At 39.1% G+C, this 19,539-nt stretch overlaps 1 protein-coding gene across 2 annotated transcripts in view; it reads left to right on the forward strand.

The window, feature by feature from the left end:
• Positions 1-19,539, forward strand: part of FANCL (FA complementation group L) — a 100,887-nt gene that overhangs the window by 35,916 nt on the left and 45,432 nt on the right. For both annotated transcript variants that reach the window (XM_064277032.1, XM_003417567.4), the window contains exons 6-7: positions 15,010-15,106; positions 19,374-19,442. In XM_064277032.1, coding sequence (XP_064133102.1) covers positions 15,010-15,106; positions 19,374-19,442 — 166 coding nt within the window. The remainder of the gene's footprint in view (positions 1-15,009; positions 15,107-19,373; positions 19,443-19,539) is intronic.

Genomic DNA, 19,539 nt, shown 5'->3' on the forward strand with positions numbered 1-19,539 from the left:
AGGATTAGAGGCAGTTATGTTAATGAGTCAGGACTCAATCTACGAGATTAGGTTATGTCTTAAGTCAGTCTCTTTTGAGATATAAAAGAAGCAAGCAGAGAAATGGGGGGAGCCTCATACCACCAAGAAAGAAGCGCTGGGGTCCCTGTGCTGAGAAGCTCCTTGACCAGGAAAGATTGATGACAAGGACCTTTCCCCAGAGGTGACAGCAAAAGCCTTCCCCTGGAGCTGGCACCCTGAATTTGGACTTCTAGCCTCCTAGACTGTGAGAGAATAAATTTCTTTTTGTTAAAGCCATCCACCTGTGGTATTTCTGTTACAGCAGCACTAGATAACTAAAACAACCACTATTAATAGTATTTATTTATTATTTCGGTTTAGATTGTTCTATTACTAATATAAATCAAAGGCGGACTTTTAGTTACTGTGTGGAAAGAGTGTGGAATTTTTCTCCCCACTAAGTTTTCTTGAATTTGTTGAAAACATTTCTTTTTCATTTGCATATTGCTTTTAAGCTATTTTTTATGAGTTGGCCTTTGAGAACTAACCTAGAAAGAACCGGAAATTCACATAGCCATTTAAAAGAAATAAGCAAACATAGCTCAAATGCAAGGTATATGTCCTTCAATATGTTTTACGCTATTACCTGAATTACAGAAAAGAAACTAGAGCAGGGCCATAAACATATTTCAGAGTTCCACTTATTGCCATATAAGGTGCTTCTAGAGGTGATGAAAATGCAGTGTTGTCTGTTAGAGGCAGTAGCAGGGTTCTCTTCTTTTGCCCATGTCTCTTCTCCTTTTACTTCCCTTTATAAAGCTTTTTACATAGAATAATTTCTCCATTTATCCACACATCTATTTTTTCCCTCTCTTCACCACCAAGCTTGCACACATGGTCCGTATCTCTTTTAGTGTACCTCTGTACAGAGATGGGTGGGCCATTTCTCCAGCCGTGTGTGTTCGTTAGACTTTTTAATTTTTTATAGGAACATCTTAACCTTACTCTCTTCTTGGCTAATAGTGAAAGTCTGTGGATTTGTACTTAGGAGCCCAGAGTATTCATGGTTCTATGCCATTTATGCTTCTTGCCAAAGATTGCAACTTCCCATTTCAACTGTTAAAACCATACTAAAATCTTGATTACAAGTAATAATATTTCAATGATGGATTGCTTAGAGATTATGTAATCTAGATAGTTTACATGTTTCCTACATTTTACCCCTAGATTATAACGAAACAAGACAAACCAGTTGCTCTTGAGTCAGTTCCCACTCAGGGCAACCCCGTGGGTGTCAGAGTAGAGCTGCCAGTGGTTGACATTTTAGGAGATTGTGAGGTTTTTCTTCCAGGCGTCTCTGGGTGGACTCCGACCACCAAGCTTCTTGGTTACCGGCTGAGTGCCTGCACTGACCGCCCTACCCAGGGACTGCCGCTTGGATTCTAGAGCTGCACTTGTTTTGGTTTCTTAAGGGTGCCATGTTGCTGACTTGCCATATGAAGCAGCCCTGTGAAACACATTGGGAGTTTTTGGTACAGTATTGTCTTTATGGAGCCCTGGTGGCACAGTGGTTAAGAGCTTGGCTGCTAATCAAAAGGTCAGCAGTTCAAATCCACCAGCAATTCCTTGGCAATGCTATGAGGCAGTTCCAGTCTGTCCTACCAGGTGGTTATGGGTTGGAATTGACTCAACAGCAGTGGGTTTGGTTTTTTGGTTTTATAGTCTTTATAAAGAACCATGAAAGAAGTATTCTCACATTTCAGATGTTTGAAAGTCATGCTTTTCCTGAAAAACTGACTCATTATTTAACGGATAATATGTCTGCTAGAATTGACGATACACTCTTTGACTTGACTCTTAGGAAGCTTAGTCTTAAACTTCTGGGCCACATTTTAGACCCATACTTTACAGTTCAGTGTGCTAATCTTATTCTGGCTTTTATTCTCTTACTGCCCTTCTTTTGGTCTATGTTGGGATTTTTATTTTGTGTTGTCTTTGTTTTTATGAACTACTCTAAATCCTTTATGGAATGAGTGGTATTAAAATGAACAAATTTTGTGTTTTCTAAGTCTTTTGCATCCTGACTTTCATTGTCGCATACCCACTGAAATTGTGTTCATGAAGATAGCCATTATGTCCTTTCCACAAACAAAATGGTCTTTCTTCTTGACCTTTCTAGTATTTAATACTACTAACAAGCTTTGCCTTCTTAAAACTCTTTATTTTCTTGGCTTATGGGACTATTATAGACTCTCTTTTCTTTGAATTCCTTCAAATCTAATTCACTGATCTTTCTTCCCTTTCATAAATGTGGCTGTTTCTTCTTGGTTCTTTGCTTTTCTTCCCTCACAGAGATGAGCCATTCTTAGCCTTTCACCTATCACCATCACATAGTTCTGAATTACAGATATTTTGTATTTCTGTCCAGTTCATAACAACATTTGCAATGACAGATTCTTTACCTCAAGCAAGCAAACAAAACTTTCTTACCCATCTCTCCCTCTCCTTTCAGAAACAAAAACAAACCCCTGTCTAGGTTCTTCTTTTGTAATAACGAAGCTTCCTTTCCAGGCTTTTCTTTGGTTATGTGGGCTGCAGTACAACTTGACTATTTTCACTTGTTAATTTCTATTCAATTATTATGCTTCTCTTATGTTATTATGATGGAAAATTCTCAGTTTTATAAGATCGTCCATTTAATTTTTTAATAGCTCTTTTTTTGACAGACCACTTGGGTGTATTTCCAGTCATGAGTTACTCCTTTGCATATGGCACCCAGAACTAAGAGAAATATAGTTGTTCCCCGGTTAATAAACGTATTCTAAGTTTGTACGTTTGATATTTGACAGTGAAAACACATTCCTGTAGAAACTTCTTAAAGTGGAAATCCTAACCCATAAGTATCTATTTCAAGACTGAAATTTAGCTCCTGGGGTCTCTTAAAAACTAGCCTGAGGAGCAAAAATGATTGTATGTATCATAAAGAAAGAGGAACAAAAAAGAGACCCCGTCTACTCACTCATTTTTTTGGGCAACAGGTTAATCCTAGGCAAATTTGTGAAACAAAAGATGTTAAACCTCTATTTATATTTCCCTCCCCTGGACTCTGTAAACTTCCAAGTCCCAGTGGTCACACCTGACCAGCTACGGGCCCCTTCTCCTCTCACTTCTTCTGTAGAGTAATCCATTTCCCATCGGGACCATGGTAGCTTCCCCTAAATTTGTTAGTTTTGTTTTCCAGATAAAGTGTAGGACTTTGTGTTCAGTTTTGTTGAGTTATCCTGATTGCTTTGAATTCAAATGTATTACGTTTTTTTTAACTCTTACTTTAAAAATAATTTTAATAAATAAAAAAGTTAGAAGGTAACACATGCCCATAACTAAAGAATTGAAACAGTACGAATGTTATAAAATATTCCTCCAGCTTCACCATGAACTCAATCGTCCCGGTTTCCTTCCAGAAACGTGCTTAACGTTTTGTGTTTTCCAGAGATCTTTTACTCATATACCAGCATGTAGTTATATGTAATTAAAAAAATTTTGTAACTTTTTGCTATTGCTCTGTGAAAAGGTGATCGAATTTTTTTTTAAAACTTTGGACGCATACAGAAAAGTACAAAAAAACTTAAGTGTACAGCTCTCTGAATTTTTGTAGCATGAGCACAGTTGTGAAATGAGCATCCAGATCAAGAAATAAAACTATCAGAACCTCAGACGTTTTCTGGTGCCCTTCTTATTAATATCATACCCCAGAAGGAACCATTATCCTGACTTTGCACACCATAGAATATTTTTACCTGTTTTTGAAATTTGTGTAAGTGGATCCATACAGTATATACAATTTGTATCTGGCCTTCTTTTCCTCAACTTGTGTTTGTGAGATTTATCAGTGTTGTTGTAATTTTTCATTCATTTATTGTCATGCAGTATTCCATTGTAGGAATAAGCTGGTTTATCCATTCTACTGTTGGTGAATATTTGGATTGATTCCAGTTTTGGGCTGCTGTGAATATTGCCGCACTGACCATTTGGTACCATTTCTCTTAGTTGTATAACTAGAGTATAATTCCTGGGTCATAGATTATGTATATGTCCAGTTTTCAAAGATACTGCCAAGCCATTTTCCAAAGTGGTTGAGCCAATTTAAACTCCCCCTATCAGTTTACAGGAATTCCAGTTCCTTCACATTGAGGCTAGCCTTTGACATTGACAGTTTACAGAACTGCTTTACAAGGTTGTTGAGATCTTTCTGCATGATGCTGAGGACTAATTAATGTTTATCCATAAAGTTTTAGGCTGTATTTGGTAAGACATCGTTAAAACCTGTTGCCCTCAAGTCAATTCCGACACACAGTGACCCAATAGGACAGAGTAGAACTGCCTCATTGGGTTTCTAAGGAGCAGCTGGTGGATTCAAACCACCAACCTTTTGATTAGCAACCGAGCTCTTAATCACTGTGCTACCAGGGCTCCAACGTATCATTACTGTATAGGATTTGGGATGGATGGAAGCTTTTTTTTTTAATGCTCAATTCATTTTCTTTTACTTTTTTATTTTTTAATTGATCTTTAGATGAAGGTTTACAGAACAAACTAGTTTCTCATCAAACAGTACACACATTGTTGTATGTCATTGGTTACAAACCCCCCGACATGTCAACAGTCTCCCTTCTCAACCCTGGGTTCCCTATTACTAGCTGTCCTATTTCCTTCTACTTTCCAGTCCCTGCTCCAGGGCTGGTGTGCCCCTTTAGTCTTGTTTTGTTCCATGGGACTGTTCAACCTTTGGCTGAAAGGTGAACCTCAGGAGTGGCCTCATTACCAAGCTGAAAGGGTGTCCGGGGGCCGTACTCTCAGGACGTCTCCGGTCTCTGTGAGACCAGAAAGTCTGGTCTTTCTTTTTGAGTTAGAATTTTGTTCTCCATTTTTCTCCAGCTCTGTCCGGGACTCTCTATTGTGATCCTTGTCAGAGGAGTCGGGAGTGGTAGCCGGGCACCATCCAGTTATACTGGACTCAGTCTGGTGGAGGCCGTGGTAGATGTGGGCCATTAGTCCTTTGGACCAATCGTTCCCTTATGTTCTTTAGTTTTCTTCAGCCTTCCTTGCTCCTGAAGGGGTGAGACTAGTGGAGTATCCTAGATGGCTGCTCACAGGCTTTTAAGACCCCAGACGCTACTCACCAAAGTAGAATGTAGAACGTGTTCTTCATAAACTCTGCATGCCAGTGGACCTAGATGTTCCCTGAGACCATGGTCCCCACAGCCCTCAGCCCAGCAGTTCGGTCCCTCAGGGAGTTTGGGTGTGTCTGTGGAGCCCCATGGCCTTGCCTCGTACTAGTTGTGCTGGCTTCCCCTTAACCAAAGTTAGCACTTACCTGTTGTCTGTTAATTGTTTTTCCATCCCCACCCCTCTCCTCCCTTGTAGCCATCAAATATTGTTTCTTTTTGTATGTAAACCTTTTCATGGGTTTTTACAGTAGTGGTCTCATGCAATATTTGTCCTTTTGTGACTGACTTATTTTACTCAGCATAATGTCCTCCACATGCATCCATGTTATGAGATGCCTCACAAATGGATTGCTCTTTAGTGTTGCGTAATGCTCCATTGTGTGTACGTACCACAGTTTGTTTATCCATTCATCTGTTGATGGACATCTAGGTTGCTTCATGGATGGAAGCTTTTTAATAAAATTAAGTGTAACAGTTGAGGGGAGAGGCAGGAAAGATAAGTGGTGAATTGAGATGCATGTGTAGCAGTTCAGGCTGAGTCTGTAAAGACTTGTCTTGAGGTCCTTGATGTCATGGACCTAGTCATTGTTTGGACATAGGTTGGTGGAGTTAAGAAAAATAACTTTGATTTGTTTTTGGATACTTAAATGTTAAGATATCAGTGCTTGGGGGATACTTAGGAATGCAGGAAAGGGGAGCAGAAGGGTTCTTCCAGCTTTTACTCTTTTATATTGGTTTGGTGAGTTTGAGGCAGCTTGCTAAGTGGATCTGGCCTGGTTGGGAGAACTCCAGTAATGAAAATCAGTTGAGGCATTGAAGATGCAAATGTGAGATTTTTGAAGCATTAAGTTTTCATCCAACTAAGATTTATTGAGTACCTATAATGTAAGGCACTGGGGATACAGTGATAGGCAAGACTTACGATTCCTTATAGAACTTACTTCTGGGGGAAGAGTCAGAATTTAAGTAGCTCATCACAGTCATGATTATAACTGTGGTAAGTACTATAGAATATAATTATAGGATTCCTTGAGAGCCATTAGCAACAAAGTTATAGTAGAAATAATGCATGTATATATAATATTTAATGGAATAAGTGTTTTAACAGGTAAATAGATGGTATTGATGTGGCTTTGCTTTATACTCATTGCTCTGATGTGAGAGAAAAAGGAATACATTTTTAACTTTGATAGTAGATAAAATTCAAAAGTAAAGCTACAAATACGTCTCCCATATCACTTCCAAAACCCAAACCCACTACCTTTGAGTCTGTTCCGATTCATAGTGACCCTACAGGACAGAGCAGAACTGCCCCATAAAGTTTCCAAGGCTATAAATCTTTATGGAAGCAGACTGCGATATCTTTCTCCCATGGAGCAGGTGGTGGGTTTGAACCACTGACCTTTTGGTGAGCAGCTGAGCGCTTAACCACTGTACCACCAGTGCTCCTTCCAAATCACTCATGACGTTATAATTGTCTGTCTCCACCTTAGACTAAGATCTTTACACACAGTGACTGCCACTTATGAAGTGTGTCACGTGCCATATGTGACTCTGCTAGTCACTTTCACATGATTCTTACTTAATCTTGGTAATAAATTTCAAGATATATATTTTTATCCTCAACTTTAGATATAAAACCAATATATAGACAAGGTTGGCTACATAGCGCTATTCAGCATTCTACGTGAGGTACAAAAAACCAAAACCCGTTGCTGTCGAGTCAATTCCAACTGATAGTGACCCTACAGTACAGAGTAGAACTGCCCCATAGGGTTCCTAAGGAGCGCCTGGTGCATTCTAACTGTCGACCTCTTGGTTAGCAGCCTGAGCTCTTACCCACTATGCTACCAGAGTTCCATGTGAGTGATGCTCCCTGGCATTCTGTTAGGGGACAGCTCTGATGTGCAGCCTTCAGTAAAGTTCCCCTAAGATCTGGGAGCTAGTCACACATTGAGGATGAGACTAATAAAAAAAAAAAAAACTGACCATGGGTTAAGGTGGCCATTTGCAGAATTAACCCACCCTTAAAAAAAAAGAAAAAAAATTTTTTTTTTTTTTTTTTAGAGATGGTTTTGGAATCTGTTGTTTAAATCTGTGAGAGATCGCAATTTAATAGCAGCGACTAGGATGGATGCTTGACTGAGACTCTAACTGCTGCTACCTGGTCCTTTGTTTTGTAGTCTTTACAAATAAAGGGTGTAGTAGCAGAAGACACGTTGTCTGCATGGATTGTGTTAAAGGAGGAACCAAAGAGTAAGATTTTGTCAGTATTTACTCAACACTGCGGGAGTAAGGCCGTCCTTCTCAATTTCATTCTTGTGAATCAGTTCTTAAATCAGAGCTAAAGCCGAGACCTGAACTGTGCTGTTCTCATACTGGAATTGCTACCTTTTGAGACCCTGCCTGAGCAGCTGACTGGCTTCTGAATTTAAAATACCTTCTAAAAGGATACACACAATGATTTGCATAACAAATTGATTTAAATGGATTTTCAGAATCTTAATGAATCTCGATACCATGTCAGTATGTTTATATTTTCCTTCTGCTCTAAATAATAATCTTACAGATTTATCAATGCAATAGTGAAGTCCGATGATAATATTTAAGGTAATGCAGACCTTGCTGTGTTTTTAATTACATGCTTGACATTTCTAGTCAACTCCAAGATCAGGCATTACATAAAAAATTCGGTTAGAAAGAAGAAGAAATATTTAAAATATGATTGAAATCTTTTTTTTTCCCCTTGATCTGCATACCTTTTTTTCTAGAAGTAACAATGAGAGTTAGTAGCCGACCTTAAGCTTGATCGCTTTTGTAGTAGTTTCTGTACTTGTTTTAGCTCCTTGAAAACGGAAGGTTCTCCAAAAGGTAAGGTGAGGGTGGTGTGAGAGTCCTGGGCTATTTTGTAGGTCATACTGGCTCATCAAAGTGAATGAAGCCAAAAGGTGTCTCGATAGGTTTCTGTTAGCTCCTACTTAACGTTGTTTTGCACAATGGCCCATTCCAGCAATGAGAATGAAGCAGAGCTGTTGGAGTTTAACAGGATTTTCTCTTCGGTTTTAAGAATGTCCTAGAGTCGAAAGCACGAAATACTCGTGCTTTATAGGTAGGCTAATCATACATCCCATTTTACCTACAGCAGTTCTCATTTATGCCTTTTATCCTGGCTCCTTTCAGTCTCAGAAGTGTCCCAGTTTGAATGAAATGCCGATGTTTATTTTAATCATCACAAGTCCCTAGATGACTCAGAGATCCAATGGTTTTGTCCTTTTGGACAGCATGTTATTTGTCATTCAGAGTGAGTACAGTTCAGCTGCTTGGCCTTGCAGGTTTGTCTTTGGAAAGGGCTGACTGACTTTTCCTAAACCTGATGTGCTGCGCAAAGATTGCCGACAGGAATGTGAAGTTAGGTTTTCAGTTAAGTCTGTTATCTTGGTAAAATGATAGATGATTAAATGGTGATTTTTTTTTTTTTTAGAATTAATAATGCATTTCAAAGAAATATATCATGGGAAACAGAGGTTCTTGTTAATGCTAAATGAATTCCAATAACAAGACCAAAGATTTGATTCTGACTTAGCAGCCATGTGACCTTGGGCAAGTAACTTAACGTCTCTGAGCCACATTGTCTTCATTTTTCAGATGAAGGTAATAATGCCTGCCGTGGATTGAATTGTGTCCTCCAAAAATATGTGTCAATTTGGCTAGGCCATGATACCTAGTATTCTGTGGTTGTCCTCCATTTTGTGATTTGATGTAATTTTCCTGTTTTGTAAATCCTAATCCCTGCCTGTGGTTAATGAGGCAAAATTAGTTTATGTTAAAGACGGCTAGAGTGGGATGTAACACAACTTTACTCAGGTCACAGTGCTGATCTGGTGTAAAGGGAGTTTCCCTGAGGTGTGGCCCGTATCACCTTTTATCTTGCAAGACGTAAAAGGAGAGAAATAGCAGAGAGAGGGGGACCTCATACACCAAGAAAGAAGTGCCAGGAGCAGAGCGTGTCCTTTGGACCCAGGGTCCCTGTGCTGAGAAGCTCCTAGACCACGGGAAGATTTTATGACAAGGACCTTCCCCCAGAGCCGATAGAGAAAGGCTTTCCCTGAAGCTGGTGCCCTGAATTCGAATTTCTACCCTCCTAGACTGTGAGAGAATAAATTTTTGTTTGTTGAAGCCACCCAGTTGTGGTATTTCTCTTACAGCTGCACTGGATAACTAAGACAATACCAAAGAATAAGGATTAAAAAGAAACATGTGTTAAGTGACTGGCACAATTCCTTGCATAAAGTAGATGTGAAGTTGTTGAGCTACTAGTTCATCCAACAGTGTCAGACTATATCTGAGTTTTATAACGCTTAGTTAATTAGTGCTCTGATTTAATTATAACAAGTAGTTATAATTTTGGTTGTATTATATATGAGTGTAGTAATTAACAAGTATGATTTTTTTATTCTGAGTACCTTTATAAACAGGGTGGTTTTTCCTCATACATTAACCTAAATCACTGAGTTAGTACTCATCATCTGGTAATGAAAATGTTATTTTTTTCTAAATCGATAACGTCTCTATTATTGAATTTAAACAGAATTTGCATTCAGCTGTTGTTTAAATTTTACAAGTGAATCGAAAAATATGAACCACCCTGATAATAGCTTCCCCGTGATCATATATACATAGCACGTTGACACATACGTGGACATGTAAAACATTCATGTCTCTTATATAAAAGCTCATTTGACCCGGAAGCTGACGTGGAAAGGAGTCATGTGGGAGTTTAGAGAAATGCAAAGTCTTTTTTGGCTACAAATTATTAAGCAAGTCTCTTAGAGGAGGTGGGCATTGTGATAAGCTTTGGAAGAATACAGAGCCTCAGAAAGGAGAGTATGGTGCAGGCAGGATTGTAGTGATGGAAATGTGAGTTCCTTTTGGATTTTGGAATAGATCAGTCGCTCATGTAAGGGGATTAGGCTAGTAGAGCCAGACTGTGAAGAGTCTTCCCACACAGATGATGGTGACTCATTAAATATTTTTGAGCAAAAGAAAACACCCGAAACCAAACCTGTTGCCCTTGAGTCAATTCCAACTCATAGCAACCCTATAGGACAGAGAAGAACTGCCCCATAGGGTTTCTGAGCAGCGCCTGGTGGTTTAAACTGCTGACCTTTTGGTTAGCAGCCGTAGCTCTTACCCACCGCACCACCAGTTAAAAAGGTGTTTGGAAAGATTAATCTAGACACAGAGGACAGGGTAGATTGATGTACAGAAGAAACAGGAGGTAATTACCAATTAGGTAGGTAGTTTTTAGTAATCTAGGTATGAAATAGAAAATGGAGATTTTGATGCTTTATTAAAAAATGAAAGTCTTTAGTTTCCTATTGATGTCATTACAATGTAAGTTCATCTAGATAAGAGAAAAGAAAACCTAAATATCTGTTGGCCAGAATAAGTGCAGCCTTCCAAGAGAAATAAAATACGTTCCTTTTGCTTCTCCATGCTGATGATAGTCGGCTAGTGACAGCAGCTCAGCCACAGAAAGCCTAAGTCTGAACAGCCTTTTACAACGTTTAAAAACTTCATTGATTTTAATGCCGTTTTTGTTATCACAAGCTGACTCATGAACAAATGCAGCCAGTGATAAACACAGAACAAAATGGAGCGCCAAAAGCATGATATTTTACTGCTTTAGATTTTATATTTATGTTTTATATTTTCTTAGTCAAGATTTGAATATGCCTAGATAAGCAATAAATACCTAAACTCTTTCAAAATACCAATTTTAAATGTGACTTTTGTGGGTACTTTGCTAGCACCTTAGCATAATAACGTTTCAGAAATTTGAGTTTTACAGTAACGGACACTTTCTAAATTTATGACTTAAATAGATTATTTATGTTTCATTTAAATGCATAAAAATTATTCATTCCATATTGTCTAGAATGAGACACCTGGCCTAACAATAGGGCAGGACATTTGAAACAGACTTTCTTAGAAAAACTGATTTTTTCCCATTAATATCTCTTCCATAAACCTAAACTCTAAAATATCCTTTTCTACCAAGAATAAATATAAATATGCTCTAATAGTTGGGATACAGGCTAAGCTGCTATAACAACAACAACAACAAAACCTGACCCCATTGCCGTTGAGTTGATTCCGACTCGTAGTGACTTTACAGGACAGAGAGAACTGCCCCAGGTTTCCAGAGAGCGGCTGGCGGCTTCAAACTGCCAACCTTTTGATTAGGAGCCTGAGCTCAAACAAGGTAGAAATTTATTCATCTCTCGTTGAACAGTTGAGAGATAGGCAGGTAATCAACAGTGGGTTGGTGGCAGAGACAGAAAGGCCACATAAACCAGAGACTTCACCGGCCTGAGACCTGAAGAACTAGATGGCACCCGTCTACCACCGATGACTGCCCTGACAAGGGAACACAACAGAAAGTCCTGGACGGAGCGGGAGAAAACTGCGAAGCGAACTCACGTGAAAAGACCAGACTTAATGGTCTGACGGAGACTGGAGGAACCCCCGGAACTAAGGCCCCCAAACGCTCCGTTAACCCAGAACTAAAACCATTCCTGAAGCCCACTCTCCAGACAAAGATTAGACTGGACTATGTAACAAAAAATAATAACTTGTGAAGAGTGCTTCTTAGTTCAGTCAGATTCTTGAGACTAAATGGGTGGCTCCTGTCCAGAGGCAGGATGAGAAGGCAGGAAGGGACAGGAACTGGTTGAATGGACACAAGAAACCTGGGGTGGAGAAGGGGAGTGTGCTGTCATGTGGGGATTGCAACTAATGTCACATAACATATGTGTATAATTTTTTGTGTGAGAAATTAACTTGAGCTGTAAATTTTCATCTAAAATAAGCACAATTAAAAAAAAAAAAAAATGGATTGGTCGCTGTGTTCTTTGAGGTCATCCAAGAACCCAGGTTCTTTTTAACTTGTTACTCAGCCATCCCCTGCAACTTCGTTGTTCAGCACAGTAGCTGCTAGCCACATGAGGCTGTTTACATTTATATCTGACTCAAGTGAAGTAAGACTTCATCATCCATACTAGCTACATTTAAAGGACGCAATAGCCACACGTGGTTAGTGGCTACTGTATCGGACAGTGTAATAGGGAACACCTGCATCGTCACAGAAAGGTCTGCTGGTCTGCGCCACTCTGGAGTGGTGTCCTTGTCTGCATGGTCTTTGCTGGCTCACACTGGCCTGTCCATGTTCTAGTCCACAAGAAGAGAGAAACCAAGAGAGTGGAAGGCAAATAGTTTTGTTACAAAGGATCCAAAAGGTGCACGTATCACTTCTGCTAACAACCCACTGACCAAAATTCAGTAATCTGAGGGCGCCTTGTGGTATGGGCAGACTGGAAGAATCACTGGCTGAATGGAGTTGTACTTTGCTACACCTTGGTTTCACGGGAGGTAGGGTAAAAAAAAAAAAACCCTTTGCTGTCGAAGTCGAGTCAATTCCGACTCAGAGCGACCTTATAGGTCAGAGTAGAGCTGCCCCATGAAGTTTCCAAGGAACGCCTGGTGGATTTGAACTGCCGACCTCTTGGTTAGCAGCCGTAGCACTTAACCACTACACCATCAGAGTAGGGTGAGGGATTCTGTTAGTAAAAGAAAGAAGGTGAAAAAGGATTCTAGAGGACAGTTGGTAATCTAGGTCCCCTGTACTCAAGGTGTTAGTAACATTAAAGTTTCTCTCCATTCCCCAAAGTAGCAAGAAATCAACATGGGTAAAATGTTCCTTAATATTAAAAGACCATGTCAAGATTAACATGAAAAGTATAAATATTTTTATGGTATTAATTCACAAAGTTTAACAAGATTTACAGTTGTTTTGACTGAGAGGCCCTATTTTGACATGTCACTGTTTTCCACTGATGTATTCTAGGTCCTAAACTTGGTGGAATGGTGAAAATCTTATATTTGTGTGTTTGCAAACAAAAGACTAGATTTACTGTTTATTTCTGTCTTATTTTATAGATGTTCAGTAATGGTTTTGAACATTTTGATAATGAGCAGCCACGTGATGTTGGTGATTTGGTTGTTCCTTCCTTCTCCCTCTTAAAGGGTATGAAAGCATGTGCTCCGTTCAGTGTCTTAATTCTGAAGTGTGGGTGTTCTCAGAGAGTCACATGTCCATATACCTGAGTCATATGGTTAATATGTGTGCTAAAGACTAATGTTCTAATTGTTTGGGATGAGATGTTTACAGGTGCACTTAAAACAGTATGAAGTATATGTGTGTGTGTATGTGTGTGTGTCTGTGTATATATATGTATATACACATACACACAACACTTATATACGTTAAAATGTATATACCAGTACCCAGTGCCCTCGAGTCGATTCCGACTCATAGCGACTCTATAGGACAGAGTAGAACTGCCCCATAGAGTTTCCAAGGAGCGCCTGGCAGATTCGAACTATATAAGCGTTGATATTTTTATGTAAATAAACATTTACAATAAAGTTTTCGTCTATTAATATACATTGTTACGTTTTACTTTTTATTTTGATATTGAAGATATGTATCCTCTTCATATTTAGGTCTGTTTTTTACTACAAACTATTCCACAGCTTCGTTGCCCAGCATTTCTTGAGACTGACCCGTTTCACTGTCACACCTGGCCAGCGACCAAACTGGCTGATAACCAAAGCCATTGCTTTACGGTCGATTTTGACTCATAGCGAACTGATAGGACAGAGTAGAACTTTCCCATAGGGTTTCCGAGGAGCGGCTGGTGGATTTGAACTGCCCACCTTTTGGTTAGCAGCTGAGCTCTTAACCACTGGGCCACCAGGGCTTGGTAGCGATGGTGACAAAATGTTTCCTAGGTTAGGAGGCTCACGTTCATTTCGAACGCTCGTGGCCTCTCCCACCAGTCTGGGTGATGTGTTGTGAGTACCCTTAGACTACTTTTTATCTTTTTACAAGAGGACAGTATTGTAAAGATGTCAAAAAATATCCACATGCCCAGTTCACTGGTAAATATACTGCGGAATTTGAACCTTTTTGGCAGTAGCTCATGCTACTCAAGGGACCGTATTTTTACAGAATGGTGTACTTCAAAGGAGCTTGGTTCCCACTGTAGAAAATCCGTGCATTTAGAGCAATTTTAAGCCAGAGCAACTCTGCGTACGCTGTACGTTTAAAATATTAGTCATCTTGAGTACGTGCCCAGGTTAAGTGTCAGGGGCTATATATCGTGCAAAAAGAAAATTTATTGTTAGGAGACCAGGTCGTACCCGCGCTTATCCAGCATTTTCCTAAGGGGATCAATTTGAGCATATGAACTAATATCAGCCAGATTGTTGTACAGTAACGGTGCTGATAATAAAGGAGAAGGTCATTGAGCAGAAAAACAAAGGGAGCATAAAAGTCTCACACTGTATATGAAACTACAGACACGGAGCAAAGAGTGACAGGAAGTTTAATGTGTACGTAAGTACAGGCTGACGGGAGCACGTGGTGTGTGCCAAAGGTTCCAGTGATGGAAATCCGAAACAGAGAGCTCACTGACCACAGCATGAGCCTGACACACGTTGTAAATAACCCAGAAATCTGCGACTGCATCAAGCACCAGGCTGGTGTGTTAACGGCAGTAAATCCATAGCAGCAGAAATGGCCGGCGTGTGGAAACTCCTCAGAGTAATTCTTGTAATGGATTAATAGGGACGTAGCAAATATCTTCATTCCCAGTTCTACCATCCTCCAATTCTCCCCCACCCCAGTGATCATTTTTTATTCCCTTCTGCTCACCAGAGTCGTGTATGTGGACCCTTGCTTCAACACCTTCAAGTTAAAAGCCAAAGATGCCTCTGGGAGAGAGCACCTTATCGCTGTCAAGTTGAAGGCAAAGGTAGGTGCCTCCTTAAGCTGTTACTGTGGTCAGGAAATCCTTTATGAGTTAACACGCAAAAGGTACTGGTTTCTTTTGAAAATAACATGCCTGATGCTTTTAAAAGTTGATTTTGGGGAACCTCCAAGAATTCATTCACCAGGTTTTCAAAAGCCTAGGTAAACTTTCACGTCATTATTTTAGTCCAGGTTTGATTGAAATCTAGACTTCATAGTAAAGAAGTATGACACGTAAGATTTGGCAGGCTCAGAGTACCATAATATTATTTTTGTTACATCGCTGGTGGCGCAGTGGTTAAGAGCTCAGCAGCTAACCCAAAGGTCAGCAGTTCGAATCCACCAGCCGCTCCTTGGAAACCCTGTGGGGCAGTTCTTCTCTGTCATGTAGGGTAGCTATGAGTTGGAATCAACTCGATGGCAGTGGGTTTTTTTTTAATAGAGAAAAGTGTTGGAAGCTTCCTGTATGCCAAGTGAAGTCTGAAGAGGAAAAGTCTTGTGCCTTCAAGTCTTACTGTGGATTTCTTTTGTGGCTCTTACCTCCACCCCCGACCCTCTCTCTCCCCCAACATGCACTTTTTGTTGTCTGATTGTTTTGGCTGAAGTTTTTTGATTTGGGTATTTTATGTTAAGAATTTGGGAAGGTCTTGCCTCTTTTTATAGAACCCTTATAAACTAGTAATCTATAGCCACTCACTAGCTATATTGGCACAAAACATGGCTGTTTCATCTTTCCTTTTTAGCTCTACACTTTGGATTTTGAATAATAAGAAGAATAAGCAAGTTCAGCGTATTAATCATTTACTTAGCAATCACTAGGGAAACATTAGAATTTGAAGAAAATCAGGACATCCAACTTTTTTTTTTTGTTCCTAAGAGTCATCCATCAATTCCCTTTCAGAAGATTGTAGTGATGAAAAGATCAATTTTGTTTGTCCTTTTTAAAAATGTGTCTGGCATTTAAGCTTTCCGCAGGAGAAAATTAATATATAAAGCTGAACTGGGTGACACAGAAAAGTTGGTCCTGTATAGTGCCTCTGTGCCAGACAATTGAGAAATGACTCATTCTTTCTCACTCAGAGAATGTTTAGGTATAATTGGGAAAAAAGATTAGCGGGATAAAAATCTTATTTGTAAAATAAGTTACATGGCTAGATTTTTCATTAAAATGAAAATACTTTTTTGGTTTTTAAGCTGTGCTTTTTTTTTTTAAGATCTAGGAAAAATCTGCCTTTTTTCCCCCAAAAGGTCACATTCTGCCAGTGGCAAGGGTTCTGTCTTTTCCTTCAAAGCTCGATTTGTTTCCATTTTGTACACAGAGAAAAGTTGCTTTCCTGCTATGAAGACCAAAATGAAAGATGTAAAGATATCCCTATCCTGTTATTTATTTATTTTTTTAATAAACTTTTTTTTTTTTTAGTTATTAAGGAGACAATGCTTTATGTCTACACTGCCTTAAATAGACTAGCCGGATTTTAGGGTGGATGCAAGTTCATGATGTTTATTTCCTTACCTGGCAGTATTCAGAGTAAGGGTGTAGCCACAGTATGGTCCATTCTGTCTGCTTTTTCTTTTACTTACTTCATATTTCCCTGGGGAATGTTTTCAGCTGTCAGGCTTCGCAGCATCTATTGCTGTGAAGCACGATTATGGAGGCCCTGGCAAGAGGGACGAGAAAGCTCTCTTTGAGTGGTGACGGAATTAGGGGGAAAAAAATGCTTTTTGAAAAAGAAATGAAAAAAGGTAGGATGGAACTGAGTGAATTTTATGTGGGTATGCTAGATGATTGGTTAGAATCCTTAATTCTCCATGTAGTTCAGCTTTTATAGAAGCCAAAGTTGTTTCTGAGATGTGGTCATTTCATTTTCAGGAACATGTAGGCCTGAGATTGTCACTTAAAAAGAGTGACTGCTGAAGAGTACTGTATGTTAAGATTTTGTGATACAAATTCTCATCCAAACTAAATTTTAAGGGGAAAGCTATATTTTTAGAACAAAACTTTAAAAAAGCTTACTTTTGTAAACACACAGACCTTCACTGATTTTATTTTTTGGGTGGCTAACTAAAGGAACATGTTTATTATTTTTCCGGAAAACACATACTCTCTGAATTCTGTCACTGCCCTTCACCTTTTCCAAAAACCCACAAAGAAAACAATACCAATTTTGACTAGACACCTTCTTTTAAATATTAAATATGTTAATCATAAAGAAACGTGAGAAACAGTTGGCTTTCTGACTTTTCATAGGTTTATTTTTACACAGTACTTTCTTGATTACAGAACATCCTGAACTGTGGGATGGAATTATTTTCTGTATAAAAGGAGAGTCTCAGAACTTCCTTAGGTTTGGCCACGATCACAGCTGCTTGGAAAACAGATCACAGATGTGTGTCAGGGCTTGGCCACTGTGTCTGCTGGCCATTTTTGTGACCTGTCCCAGTTTGCATGTATTCATGTTGGGGAGCAGCCTTACTGCTTAGATGGTGCAGTGACCCCGTAGGATACGCAGAAATTTCCTTTAGAATAATAGGCTGTACAGTGTAACAGGCATTGTGTGTGACAGAAATGTGTACTTAATAATACCTAATAATCAGTTGCATTAATTTATAGTTATTGATCTGCTTCAAGTAAGATTTGGAGAAAAATCCAACCAAACCAAACCCCTTACCATAGAGTTTTTTCCGACTCATAGTGTCCCTATAGGACAGAGTAGAACTGCCCCTAGGGTTTCCTAAGAGCGGCTGCTGGATTTGAACTGCTGACCTTTTGGTTAGCAGCTGTAGCTCTTAACCACTGCACCACCAGGGTGCTAAGATTTTGAATACCTTTTAAGACCCCAGATGCCACTCACCAAAGTAGAAGGTAGAACATTTTCTTTATAAACTATGTTGTGCTAATTGAGCCGGATGTCCCCCAAGACCATGGTCCCCAGCCCTCAGCCCAGTAGTTCTGTCCCTCAGGGTCATTTGATATTTTGAATTGTCTGAAATAGCTCTCCCTCCCTTAATCTCAATGTGGCCTTGCTTTCTTTCCCCAGAATTAAGCATTATAATATTTTTATATGGTTTCTTGTATATTTGCCTTTGGGTTACCAGTTCTACATGGCAAGCAATTATTAGTCAGGGAGTACTTTGATAATAAGTTTATTTTTAGCTAAGTGATCATTAATTCTTTTTAAAAGCATTGACTTCAGATGGGTTGATGATCCTTAAATTCTGTAAGGGTGGTTTTTTTTTTTTTTTTCTTTGGGTCCCTCTTTTGCTTACCCAGCGAAGTACTGAAAAATACAGGACTGAGAAAAGTGAAAGTCTAAAACTTATTTTGAGCATTTTGTCAAATGAGATAAAGACATTTTCCTAAAATTAATTTTCTTTCAGTAGATTTAACTTTGAAATGGGAGAAATGAGTATTTTTAAATTACATGTGACTCTGAAGAATCCTAGAATTGAATTTTAAAGAAATTAGCTAGTACCGTTCCTTAAGGAGAACGTCGGTTTTATGAAACACTGCCTTTCGTGTTTGTTAACTTGGAATCCTGATTTGTCCTCATGACTGTGTTATTAGAGATTTAACTTTTGAGACATCACTTTTTGTGTAACTCATTGAAAAATTAATTTTCTATTTACCAACTTTGAAAAGGTTTTTCTCCCTTAGAGGTATTTCTGTTACTTTCGTTGTTCCTTAATCAGCCAGAAGACATTTCATTCCTTTCACTTATTTATCTTCTTGCTCAAAACAATTGCTTTAACGCGGAAAATCATTCTTTTTAATTTATAGTCAGTTGTATGTTGTTCGTTGTCGTGCATTCCTTGATTCTTTTAACAGATACTGCCTGTTTAAATGGTGACTGAGGCAATTTGAGATTAAATTTTAGAACTGGAGGGAACTTAAATATTCACTAGTTATACATCTCACTTGAAAGATAACTGAGATTCAGATTGGTTTACCCCTCGAACCGCAGTCTCAGCAGTTGATGTGACACTGACTTAGTCCGTTACTGGTTTTCAGCACCGACTGCCTTGCCCAAAACTGGCTGCCTTGCCCAAAACTGGCTGCCTTGCCCCAAACTGGCTGCCTTGCCACTCCCGAACCCCTGAGCTTTGTATCTCCTGAGCAGAGCTTGAGTATCACTGTGATAGGGGAGTCAACATTATGTTTGGTTTATTTGAATGTGTAATAAAATATTCCTAATATATTCAGTTTTTCTAAAATACCTCGTGAAATTACCACACGGAGGCAAAAGTGACTTAATTTTGCGCTTTTCTCATAGTATCCGGCAGAATCCCCAGATTGTTTTGTGGATTTTCCTGTCCCATTTCCTGTTTCTTGGACATCACAGGTAAACTCTTAAATTTACTTTAACTGGTTAAAAAGTATATTTCATTGACTTGTGAGAGGTGATTATACATGATAAAGTGATTTTTTTTTTCAGTTTT

The sequence above is a fragment of the Loxodonta africana genome, chromosome 26, assembly GCF_030014295.1.
Source record: "Loxodonta africana isolate mLoxAfr1 chromosome 26, mLoxAfr1.hap2, whole genome shotgun sequence".
Lineage (NCBI taxonomy): Eukaryota > Metazoa > Chordata > Mammalia > Proboscidea > Elephantidae > Loxodonta > Loxodonta africana.